Source organism: Pseudochaenichthys georgianus, chromosome 23 (genome assembly GCF_902827115.2).
Source record: "Pseudochaenichthys georgianus chromosome 23, fPseGeo1.2, whole genome shotgun sequence".
NCBI lineage: Eukaryota > Metazoa > Chordata > Actinopteri > Perciformes > Channichthyidae > Pseudochaenichthys > Pseudochaenichthys georgianus.
In genome coordinates this window covers 6408897-6422160 of record NC_047525.1, presented here as the reverse complement: position 1 = coordinate 6422160, position 13264 = coordinate 6408897, and the positions used below count along the sequence as shown (strand labels likewise).

The window sequence follows — 13264 nt, the reverse complement described above, 5'->3', positions numbered from 1 at the left end:
CCTGACTTCAAAGTGACCCCCCCTTAAAACTCTCCACACAAGCCGTTACGTCAACCCAAGTCCTCAACCCCCCCACGGAAACAAGCAACAGGAAGTATGCAAGGCACTAGTAAGTCCCTTCAGTTTACACTGGAGGCTCTAGGGGAGGGTCGGGGAGCGACAGAAAGAAAGCAAAAACTAAAGACAAGACAGACTTTTTTTTTTTCAAGTACATTAAAGTGGACACCATTGGTTTATACATTCACATTCATCTAACCAAACCAGGGAGAAAGGGAAGAGGAGGGCTATTTAAAGTGTCTGAAATATAAGTACTGTATTAAGAAAAAAATAGCTTACTTTGTTATCTAAATATCCACTCTGTTTTCTCTGTCATCGGGCTTGGAGGTCACTTCCTGCTTTCAATTCACTCACTTTTAGAAAGGGCGCTGACGGCGTGTCGATTGGCATTTGTTTCGAGCGTGTCCTCAGTGGAGGATTATTGAAAATAGGCGTGACCTCTTGATGAGATTGGCTGAAGGCAGTGAATTGAAAGGGAAAGGACCCCAAGCTGTTCTCCGGATGCTTTTGATTTTCTTTTATTTGTCATATCTCACCCATAACATAATGTTGTCCAACAACATTTGCTAATAATAAACAACAATAATCACAGTGTTTCCACATCGTACACCGATGTGTGCGTATAACAGGTCCATCGACAGAACACATTTTTGTTTCTTTTTTTAAATAGAATAATAATCATTAACAACAATATTTATGACAACAATGTTCGCACATATTTCAACCCAATGGAGTTCTGAGGCATTAGTCTGTGTCTGTCTGTTAAAGGGCTGCTACGCCTCCAACAATGTGTGTGTATTTACATGAGTCTGTGCATGACTGTGTGTGTGCATGTGTGTTTTCATGAATGTCTCATGCATTATATGTGTGTGTGATTGCTAGCTGGGGGCAGCGAGCACAACAAACCCAACAAAACAAAAACAACAAAATGGAATCATCATGGCTGACATTCTAAAGTATAAACAGAGACAAACTGTACAGGGACTCTGATATTACTCTGACAACAAGGCCACTTTGTCACGCTGAGTTCTCTCCCGTGGGCTTGCTTTCATCTCTAAAAGGTTTCTGCTGTTATTGCTTCAAATGAAACAGAGAGGTGGAGAGAGAAATAGAGGAAGAGTGGTGATGGTGAAGAGGCTTTGGTGTCCTGTCCATTCATCACTTTGTAAAAGGTGCAGATGAGGTATTATTTAACCACACTCGCTGCTCTCCCTCTTGGTCCGCTTCCTTTCCTCCATCTGTTTGAATAGTTGGTCAGAACAAGGGAGGAACAAGACACTGAAGGTAACAGAGGAGTATGTGTGGTTTTGGTCACGCAAGCTGACCAGTCAAACCCACCGAGGGCCGCACTGTTCCTTCTCTTAGCCCGCTGGACGTCTCCAGAAGCTTGTCTGTACATTCTGTGTGCTTTGAATTGAGGAAAACTTCCAAATTCCGATTACTGAAGAAAAATACTTCCTGAATTTAAGATTCTGTTCTCTCTGCTCTACTCTCTCCGATATCACAGTTCGCCTTTAGCAGCTTGCATTTCAGGGACGCAAACAGCTTGATTTGAGTGTTATAGCCTCGATGAACTAGTAAAGACAGCCTTAATGCGAAGGCCATGGTACGGTATCCACCACAGCTCTTCTTCTTGGATTCCATTTGGAAAACTGCATTGTTGCATGTTCCAATGTTCTGAGAGAGCTCAATACTCTGAGAGCCACACGTTTAAAGGTGCTGTTGGACACGCTGCTGGCCCCCCGCCCCCCCTGATGTAACGTCTCCCGCTGCTGTCTCACAAGGGTGATTGTGTGACAGGCCTTGTAAAGACTTGTTCTCTCCATTTAGAGCATGTAATGGAACAAGTGTGACCGAGCCATAAGTGCACACACACAATACCTCACACAGTCATTTAACAGCATTTCCGCACCCTGTTGAAACCTCTTTGGCCTTTTCACATCGCACTCAGTCTTTACTGTATCCTTGAGCATCTGGCTGGCAGTCACAGCCCTGAACACACACACACACACACACACACACACACACACACACACACACACACACACACACACACACACACACACACACACACACACACACACACACACACACACACACACACACACACACACACACACACACACACACACACACACACACACACACACACACACACACACACACACACACACACACACACACACACACACATTCCTGCTGTCTTCACTCCTCTTCATTTTCAAACAGTTTCCCCCCCCCCCCCAGCCTGTAACACTCAGTCCAGTCGGGCCGTGATTCAAACCAGCCCCCCCCCCCGGGCCCTACGTGGTCCTCAGGTTGGGCCCCCCCGGGTTGCTAACCGACTTCTTGAGGGAGTTGGTCAGATGGAAGGCCTGGAGCGGCCCCTGCCCGGGGATCTGGCCCTGCCCACTGAGTGAGGGGGGGTAGGGGCCCAGGGGCTGGGAGGTGCTGACCAGCAGGGGCCCAGGCTGCCCCGGGGCCTGGGGGAGGGTCGACGGACCGGACCACTGTGCGCTGTAGGCCGAGGTGGGGGTGTAATGGATGAACTGGGGGGGTTGGGGTTGAGGGGGGGCGGAGGAGGCGGGGGGTTGGCACAGGGAGCCCTTGCGTGCGGCCAGAGAGGTAGCAATGGTGGAGTTTGTGGGAAGGTGGGCTGACCCCCCAATGCTGCTGGGACACAGCTGACCGGGGGCGGAGAACTTCCTGCCCAGACTGGCTGACTGGATCACCTGGAGGGGGGGGGGACATGAGGAAAGACCGTAAATCGAAAACATGTATAGCTTTTTATGACTTTCAATCTCTCATTTGTGATTCGGACAGCTGTTTGTCCCCTAAGCTGAAGGGTCATTGGGTTAGGTTAGGGTAGAATGAAGATTTATTTTTTTGTAACATCAATTTTGAAAACAGGCATCTTAGGTGAACATTGTTTTTTGGGGGCCCAAAAGTCCTAGATTCGTTGCATATTAGCTGGTTTTGCGGATTCAATATGTTGTATAATACAATCCTTTCCACAGTCCGTGTGTTTGAATCCATGAGTATCAGTTATCTTTAATCAAATGAGCCCAAACGAAAAGATAAACGTGTTAGTTACAGATGCCCTGGATGGTTTGTAAGTTATCTATGCTTATAATGAAGCTGGAATGTATAGTCAGCTGCGCCATGTGCACTTAATGTGAAGAGATGACGGTGAGGCCGCTGACAGGCCATGATGATCACATGTAAACTCACCTCGTAGCTGTGGCCCTGTGCTGGGGCCTGCGGCAGCTGTTTGGCACTCCTCTTCCCCTGAACAAGTTCAATATTTAGTTAACTCTAAACCTCAAGGATCAATATCAATCAATCATCACATGTTTTGTCTGGAACGCTAAACACGGGAAGTGGGGAATCACTAGTCTAACACCTTCTGCTACAGTGAGAGGAATCAGAGAACAACCTGTGAGAGGTTCATGGCGTCTCGGGCCCAGTTGTCCACCAGTTTATGGAGGTCATCGGTGAAGGTTCCTTTCCTCTGGTGGGGGGCAGACATGCTGGGGGGCAGGGACTGAGAGCCCCCCTGGCTCTGACACAGACCCCCTGACCCACTCACTGCGTTGGTGCTGTTAGTCCCTGTGGGGGGAGAGCGAGAGAGAAGAGCAAAGCATGAGAGGTATGTTCAAAGTAAAACATGATAGTTGATGTTATCCTATGCACTTTCTGTCTTGACTGTTACATGGGGAGGAGGACGACGTGCTTAGGGTAGGAGCATGTGGTCATGGAATTATATTATTTAATTGTAATGATGTAAATAATGATGACAGACAGGAACATGATGTCACTAAAGCAACATTTAAAACAGATCATTTGATCAACTAATGTGACAAAACTCAACCCGTTTCAGAATATAACTATTTAAATATCGCAGTGTCACTACTCTGCGACACTGGCCCGCCTGTGATGTGCTCCCTGCAGCCTTCACACACAACATGCTCTTATGTTTAACCACAAGATGGCACTCAAGCTCTGTGACAGCTGCTCGTTTGCTTTTTGCCAACCCAGAGCCTCAAACACATCAGAGCAAACGAACTGCAGAGAAAGCACACACACCAGGCTGACTGCAGGTCAGTGCTTCTGAACATGTAGCCTCTGTCTAAGTTACCATGATCTATTATAAGATAACGGTACTCAAATTAAAGCAGGCGCTTCACGTTAGTGTCTCTCTACTAACCCAAGAGGAAACAAAATCAGCCTATGCCGAGAGGTCGGAGGAGGACAATTATGAAATATTACTACACTCTGCATGTGTATCTTTATGATTAATAGATATCCCCCCAGTTATTTTACTACCGTGAATACTGCCTAATCATTCAATAGGTTTTTATATTTCTCTATCATCCTTCCTCGACTATCGCTTCAAACGAGACTAAAGATAAAGTCAACTGATAATAACAGAATATGCAGGCATCAGCCGGTAAGACATAATCCTACAGCTGTTCTGACAGAAACCGGCATGTCATGCTGAATAAAATGGAGGAAAATAAGAATGGGGAGACGCTGAGACATGACTGACTGCAGCAGCATGGAATTCTGGGCAATGTAGTCAAGACCACAAGCCATGACGAGGGAGGAGAGGATAGGGAGGGAGGAGAGGATAGGGAGGGGGCAGAGGGGCAAACAGCAGTGTGTGTGTGTGTGTGTGTGTGTGTGTGTGTGTGTGTGTGTGTGTGTGTAATAGCTTGCAGGTGCATGCACTGTTTGCTTTGAATTTGTGATGGCGGCTGGATTCAGTTATTTCAGTCCTCAAACTGTGAAACTGTGATCGTTCGGTATCAAATGTCTACATAGTCACAGTAGCTGACATAACTGAATCACATTGATCTCAAATCCAGCAGAGGGTCAAAGTTGAAATCTAAAGGGCATTAGAGGAGGAAGCGCAGGAGAGCGAGTGCGAGGATGGAAAGGGGGATTGATGGAGGGAGGGAGGGAAGACCAAAAAGAGAGATAATTACTACAGAGCTGGTTGCAGGGGCACACTTTTTTCACCATCTTCCCTGTGCAGCCGGAAGACAGCGATTGGAGGGTTTGGAGAGAGTCAGAATTAAACCCACAACACCCGACATCCACAATGCATCCCAGGATTAATATTTGAACTTGAAGCAGTCGATAAACAAAACCTCGGGGTTGAGTTGCCCAGTTGCCCTTTTTATACTCATCTAAAGATGTTCTTCCATAGACAAGACTAAGATATTTAGGCAAATGCAGACACATATAAGCACATTTACATACACATACTGAATAGATCAATCTGGTTTATTATATGTATCAGTAAACCAAACTAAGACCGTGGCCTCCTAAAGAGGACAGTTTGAATGTTTTGAAGTGGGGTGGTATGACTTCCTATACAGTAAACAGACAGGCGTACCAAACAGTGTTGGTAAAGTGCTGCCGGTGTACTGTGGCCTGAAGACGCTTTGGGTAACCAACGGGCTCGGATTCTGAGACCTCTCTACAGCTCGCAGGCCCGTACCAGAACTGGGTCCAAATTAAATATGTAAGTACGCTGTTCCCTGAGCTCTGAATCGCTGCACAGATCTCTCATTAAGTCAGAACCAAACAAAATGGCCATTGAGTTCTGTTTTAAAGATGAATAAAATAATTAATAAATGTCCAATTGACATCACTTTTCTTCGACGTGTTTATGAAAAAGGACAAGTGATGATCTTTAAGACCCAGCTCTGTCTCTCTCCCCTCCTGTCTGTGCAGTGACAGGGGGACAGGTGAGGGAGAGACGGGGGAGGAAAGGGAGTGAGGGAAAGGAGTGAGAAAGGGTCGAGCTGCAGAGGGTTCAGAAGCATTCATAAACATCTCTTCATAAAGCACAACACATTTAAGTAACAATATCAATTTAGAAAACAAAACAAAAAACATCTGAATCAGGAAAATATCAAAAATAAATGCTGACTGTTGCACAGTATATGAGAACAGAGCTGTGCTTCGACGGGTCATTGCAATAAATCAAGTTCAAACTAATAATCTCTTCATAAAGAACCAAACTGTACAGCAGAACATCTCAAGTCACCAGGAGTCAACCGGTCTTTCCCTGTTAGTGTGCTTGTTTAACAGAGACAAGAGTTTAGGAATGGAAGCACCCAGCATTAGAAACAAGACTATCACACATTGCTAACTGCCAAAAGGGCAAGTTAGCAATGAAGCTACTTTCACAATCAATGTGTAGCCGATGCTTTCCCAGGGAGCTTATTAATGTGCATGCAATGATGTCTGCTTATGATTTTGTTTTGTATTTCTGATGATTGATGAAAGTGTGTCTGCAACACAGTATAAACTGCACTTGCTGCTCCGGGCTGTCAACAAGTCACTCAGGGTGGACATCTGAAGGATTTCACAATGCTCCATGGCATTACAAATCACCACTTCTGTTTGGTGATCAGCCTGGCATGCTGAAGATAACACCCGCAGCCTAAAGTGCACCAGATTGGCATTATATGTGAAGTTAAGAGATTAGTTATTTGTCATGGAGGAAAGAAAGGGAGAGAATACTCAGAGTATAGAGGGAGTGGAAAGAAGACTAAAACGTTAGTTAAGATGACGATGGCAAACTCTAGGATGTGAGTTTTTTTGACATTGGGCTAACTTTCTGCCTCCCTAAGTAAGCTTTTATCCTGAGATGTTCACTAATTTTCCAACATGAACAATAAGGATGTTTGTAAGGAAGATACAAATACATGTAAAAAAGCACCTGAATGCTAATTGTACCTGCATAGGGCAGCACACGCAGTTTAAAAGTGTTGATTTAAGACAGTACAAGTCTGCAAGCCCAGGGTGAGATGGTTTTCTATGAATGCCTTTGACACTAATGATATCAGTAGCAAAAGGTCTTCCTCCATCAAAGAAGGAAACCCAAGGGAAGACAGGATGACCGTGACTTGACAGATACAGGAGTACAAAAGTAAGATCAAAAGTAAGTAAGGACGACGGGTCAAAAGAGAAGAGCAAAGAAATAAAGCGTTACACACAAAGAGCCAAGCAGGGCGTACTCAGAAAGCGCGTCCTCCTGCCGCCAGGCTTGAAGGCCAAACGCTCCGAACCCCAGCTGAACTTTACACAGCCTGAAGAGAGGGAGGACGGGAGGAAGAGGAGGAGAGAAGAGGTGAAGAAAAGGAGAGGTGAAGATGAGATATTGAGAGGAGAGGAAAGCAACAAAAAAAAAACAGATAAAAAGAAACGGAGTGGAAAAAATGAGGACAGAAAAGGTATAGATGAGAGGGAAGGAGAGAGGAACAGGTGAAGGGGTACAAAGGTCACAGTCCGTTAGCCCATTTTAGAAACAGCTAGAGAGAGATAGAAACAGTGTGAGAAGTGTATTGTTGTGAGAGTGTGAAGGCAAACCAAGTGCATGCATCAGTGTGTAAATATCATGTTGTGGGGAAGCTGATGAGGCCTACAGGGATCAACAATGGCCTACCTGGAGTGGGAGCACACAGGCTGGGCACAGAGAGCGCCGTGTCGCTGGTGCAGGCCGAGCACACGTTGTTGCTGGAGGGAGAGGGTTTGAGAGGCTGGAGCAGAGTACTGCTGCCCGAATCGGCTAGTCCTCCTGGGGCTAACAGAGCCAGCGGGCCGGGGGGCAGGGTAGGGGCGCTCTGGGCCGATAAAGTGCTGCCTGGAGACGCCACAAGGCACAGGCAGGAGAGGACAGGGCAGGAAGGACGCACCGCAGAAACACACACACACACACACACACACACACACACACACACACACACACACACACACACACACACACACACACACACACACACACACACACACACACACACACACACACACACACACACACACACACACACACACACACACACACACACACACACACACACACACACACACACACACACACACACACACAAAGACAACACACAGATAAGACACCCGTCACCACAGACATTTCCATAGACAACCCCCCCACACACACACGACCACACACAGAGAGAGACAGACGGGGAAAGCAGTCAGAAATGTTGAAGCTCTGAGCCTGCACCAACAAACACACACATGTATGTGCACATGCATGCATAAACACAAGAAACAGTGTAAAGTTAGGGTGAACGTTTTTATCTATTCTGGAAGAAGTGTACATTTTAAGATTAAGTGAACATTGTAGCAGAGTGTTAAATGGTCATGTCAATCAAATGATACAAAGGACACATTTTCTCACTATCCTCTAATGGTATCAAGCCATGCAATTTGTTCAAGTTTAAGTGAGGATTCACTTGTGTTGTTCTCAATTGTTAAATTAGATTTAAAAAAGACCTATAGCGATGCTGGCAGCTATGTTTTAATGATGGCGAGAATATTTCAAATCCTGGAAACATTTTGAACCAACTGCTACAAGGCTATTTACCACTAGAAGAGAGAAAGAAATGGTGTTGCTTCTGACAGAAGAGCGCACCTGGTTGTAACGGACTCTTGCTGCTGTGCGTGGAGCTGGTTCTGGACGATTTGGAGGATTTGCTCTTTGTAGGTCGCCTTCTCCTTCCAGTCAAGCCTATAATTGGTGGGAGCACTGCAGCTGGAGGAACCTGCATGAAAACCAAAGAAAGAATGGTTGGGAGATATGTACTGTATTTGATGCTGTTCATAGTGTCTGCACTGATGAAACAAGGAGAGATACCTTTCCCAGCTTTGTAAAGAGACTGTCTATTTCCGCCTTCTGGCGGGAGTGTAAGGCCTGAATCTCACGCATGTGCCTGGTGGTAAAAAGAGGGAACACAAACATATTAATAAAATCTTGATAGGCAAAGAAAGACAAATATAATCAGGGTAAGGAAGCAGAGAGAGATGAGGAGGGCTAAGTGTTCTGGGCAGTGGCATAGCCACCATAGGGCCAGGGTGGGCCAATTTTTTTATTATTATTATTATTCTAAAAAAATGTATTCACCCATTGAGAATATCCAAGCATTCAAAGTGAAATTCAAGTGAACAAATATCGAGTTGAATTAATGTTGTATGTGTTTTTTAAAACTAGTCTATGGTTCCGGCGTGCGCCATAGTAACGTGAGAGAGGCAGAGAGCTGCCTGCAGGGACACACTTTTCTGTAAAATGTGCAGACATTTCCCCAGCCCAGGAGCTGAAGGTGCATTTATGAGGGATGGATATGTAGACTGGAAGCACCTGCGTAACTCGTTGGAGAGACATAAAAAAAGCGAGGACCACTGCAAGTCCATGAGCAGGTTTGAATGTTACAACCTATTGTTGCTGTTAGTGCAATACAAGAGTAATTAACCCAATTTCTGTTCTGTGAAACTGAAAAGGATATTACGTTGTTTTTGTTACTTTCGTTGCAGTTGTAAATATGTCTTAAATGTAATTTAGGTTAACTTCCTGTGTTATTTAGATGTTTTATTTTGAAGGCGAGTTTACACTGTTGACAGGAAGTTGTTGTTACTATGGAAACAACGTGACGGAGAAATGTAGTGGAGATTAATCTACATATAAAGACGGAGAAAGTAAAGGATAAAGTTTATGTTTAAGTTTAGCACCCCCGAAGAGGCACAAAGTTGGTATTAACTATAATATAAACATGTAGGTAGTGTCCTAATTCGTTTGTATGCTGTTTTGTAGCTTTGCTGTCTGTTTACAGTTAACATTTGGTAGTATGCTAAAGTGATTCTAATACGGATGGAGCCTAAATGTATTTGCTATTTTTGTGTCTTTATAGCTCTTACGTTGATATTGGAGATTTCAATCAATTCATATCATCAGTCAAGTCTTCGACCATTATTCGGAGGGAAATGCTACAACGATGCTTGGCAATGGGCATTATTATATATTATTATTATAGGCCAGCCCTACTTTAAAGTCATTTTTCCCCCTGGAAAAAGATGGCCCACCCTATTTTATACAGGCCCGCCCTAAAGTACATTTCTGCCTACGCTACTGGTTCTGGGAAGTGCTTAACATCCCTTTTCAAGAAAAGAGGAAGAAGCTAGAAAAAGAAGTAATGAAGGGAAGTGGTTGGTTAACCAGAAAAGAGAAGAACAGCCCACTATTTCTGGGGGCACAGAAATAGAAAAAGGAGAAGAAAGAAGAGAGTAAAATCTAGTTTATAGCAGTTTGACTTAATAGACAAAAGGTGACGGAGAAGTGAAAGATTGATTGAAGTGTTGAGAGGACAACAAGTCTGTAATATCTCTGAGATGCTTTGAAAGAGGGGAGGGGTTACTCACTTTTCTGTGAGGTGGCTGACTTCCAGTTTGAAGTCTTCATCCTCAAATTCGGAGTCGTTGTCGCTGCTGATGTAGGAGTTATTGAAAGAGTTGTTGTTTAAACTGGGCAGTGACGCTTTATGAGTGGAGTCTGGACTCAGAACCTGCGCAGGGTGACTGGGTCCATTAGCAGCCGGGGAGGCAGGCGGGGGGGTCGGCCCAGACTCCAGGTTCTGCTCCTGGGCACGACTGACTGAGAACCTACCAACACGAGCCTCTGGACTGGTGGTGACCTGAAATAGAAGAGCGAAAATAATATTGGTAGGACAAAGAAAAGGGAAAATAGCATTAGTTTATACATGTGGTCAGTGCTGGGGGAAACACGTTACTGTAACCAGACTACATTTGTCTGTGTTACTGTTGATAGCAGCAGTAATAATATTTCAGTTACTAAGCACGAAATGATCTCATTGCTTTGGATACTTTAACTATCTGAATAACAGGAGACAGAGAAATAAATCAAACGTCCTTTTTCTCTTTCACTACACTCGTGACTTCATGGATGATGAGATGGACCAGTAATGTCTCACAGCAGAGATAAACAGGCGCAGCAAACATCATTGAGGAAAGGCTGCCACCCTCTTTCCGAAACATGTTGAGGAAGATACAGGTAACAGGATCAGATAAGAGAACCTTTGAAGCTACCTGGACCAGTGTTCTGATGAAACTGAGCTAAGAAAACAGTGCTGATGTTCAAACGGAGATCTGCATCAGGATTGGCTTTATTAGTAAAGGATTGGTGCTGATCCGGGATAAATGAGGTTCAACTTTATATTGTTATTTCTCATTGGATTTATGGTGCATCTCAGGTGATGTTATAGAGTCCAAAAGTAATGTGACTCATTTACTAAAGTAAGGGATTACTTTTTTTAAAAGCAACTAGTAATGTGTAATGCATTACTTCTTTAGAGAAACTACCCCAACACAGCATTTAGTAAAGAAACCCTTCCCCCAGTGCATTGCCCGATCACAAACAGGAAATACCTGGAAGCGGCCGATTGTGGTGGTGGGGCAGGGTGAGGTGAGGGGGGAGGGTTGTTTGGACCCCGCCTGAGAGCGCTGAGGAGGTCCATCAACAACATCCCCTCCTTTTCCTTTTCTGAGAGGAGTCGAGGAGTTCCTGTGCAGTGTATTCTCCGGGCTGGAGAGACTTGAGGAGGACGAGGAGGAAGAAGATGACGAGGAGGAGGAGGAGGAGGTGGAGGAAGACTCAGTGCAGGCCGGGCGGTGGACAAGAGGCGCTTCAGTGGCCAAGGACACCTGACCAGTGAGAGGAGTGAGGTGACGATGCAACAGAGAAGAAGAAACAGACAGTATGAATCGCCTAGCACGGTGCGCTGAGATGTGTTACTAACTGTAAAGTACTTACTCATCACTGTACCCTGTATGCCTTCACTTACTGTACGGAGGCTCAGTCATTGGTACATGTTCATCTACAAAGCCATGTTGGGTAAACTACCATCTTATATCAACTCTCTGATCTCACAGAGAGTTGCTATTGCCTGAGATCTCAGGATGTGTTTGTGTTACATGTGCCAAGGGCTAGGACGGATTTAGGTACGAAAGCGTTTATGTGCGCATTCCTCTTGCTTGGAACACTCTGCAAAAAGAACTGAAACTGAGCATCTTGGTTCCCTTGCATCGCTTTAAAGCTCGGCTAGATGCAATACTAGGGCTGTGCGATTATGGCAAAAATCATTATCACGATTATTTTGGTCAATAATTGATATCGCGATTATTAAAAACGATTATCCATTTACTTTGAAAACATCCATTTATTAAAAAAAAAAAAAGTGAACGGTATGTTTTTAAGAGTTGATTAACTTGAACTTTAAGTATAATTCAACTGAAAAAAAAAAAAAAAAACATTTAAAAAAATAAAAATAAAAATAATAATCGTTTTATTTCGATTACGTTGTTTTCGTAATCGTTGCAAGCCAAAATCGTAATCGCGATTAAAATACGATTAATTGCACAGCCCTATGCAATACAATTTGATACTCTTGGTACCTGTCAGTGTCGATAGGTTTGTAAATTGTACCCCTGTAATTATGTTGTATGATGTCCTTTTTGTCTTCTGTTGTTTTTATGTTTTCATGTGTAACCGACTTGCTGCAGGTCTCCCTTGAAAAATAGATCGTTTGATCTCAATGGGATTTCACCTGGTTAAATAAAGGCTACAATGAATCAGCTGCTAACAGTGGAATAAACAGAGAACTTTAATCAACAAATGAAGAGAAAACAAAGAAGCAAAATGTTTTATTTCAGGTTGTGACCTGAAATAAAACGTTTTTTAAAGTCTTTTATGTCCTCCTTTCAAAAGCCATAAAAGGACATGTGTAGGTATTCTTGTAGGATCTGGAGTATGAGGGACATTTTACCTGAAATCTTCCCAGTTTAATTCCACCTGAATGACCAGAGGTGGACTCAGCTTCATCCAGAGAGAAAGGAACTGTGAGACAGATGTTACAGAAATTAGACATAAAAATAACACCAAGATAAAATAACAGATGTATTAATTGACATACTTGGTTGTCCCGCTGAAGGCGTGCCACTGTGAGAGGCCTTGAGTGAGCAAAGAGGGAGAAGAAGGAAGTGGGTTAAAAGGAGTATGAGTTAGCAGATTAACATCCAATTGTGTGTGTTGGGTGTTTACCTGTGTGTGTGTCTCTGGGCTGAGCGCTCTCCTCAACTGAGCATCAAGGTCCTCCAGAGGCTGCTGGGACTGGAGAAGAGACAGATTCACATTTAAACCCAGCAGAACATAATAAGATAACACACACAGGATTAGCCACTGAAGTTGATTAGCAATACAAGGGCTCGACTGAAAACACTTTTTATATATTTGACTGAAATTCAGAAGATTTAAATGTGGGGTACTGTAAAAGGCATTATCCCTCTAAGTTTCACGAGCCCCCTCTCCTGAGCCAACACACACAAC

The 13264-nt window shown here is 44.2% G+C and overlaps 1 protein-coding gene across 1 annotated transcript in view; it reads right to left on the bottom strand.

The window, feature by feature from the left end:
- Positions 1-2329: 2329 nt before the first annotated feature.
- wnk1b (WNK lysine deficient protein kinase 1b) overlaps positions 2330-13264 on the bottom strand; it is a 90748-nt gene continuing 79813 nt past the window's right edge. The window contains exons 28-40 of the mRNA XM_034112475.2: positions 12980-13048; positions 12852-12888; positions 12705-12775; positions 11308-11583; positions 10285-10556; positions 8729-8804; positions 8507-8636; positions 7520-7717; positions 7092-7163; positions 5046-5087; positions 3494-3666; positions 3289-3345; positions 2330-2789 (exon numbers count right to left, since the gene is read on the bottom strand). Coding sequence (XP_033968366.1) covers positions 2361-2789; positions 3289-3345; positions 3494-3666; positions 5046-5087; positions 7092-7163; positions 7520-7717; positions 8507-8636; positions 8729-8804; positions 10285-10556; positions 11308-11583; positions 12705-12775; positions 12852-12888; positions 12980-13048 — 1902 coding nt within the window. The 3' untranslated portion in view covers positions 2330-2360. The remainder of the gene's footprint in view (positions 2790-3288; positions 3346-3493; positions 3667-5045; positions 5088-7091; positions 7164-7519; positions 7718-8506; positions 8637-8728; positions 8805-10284; positions 10557-11307; positions 11584-12704; positions 12776-12851; positions 12889-12979; positions 13049-13264) is intronic.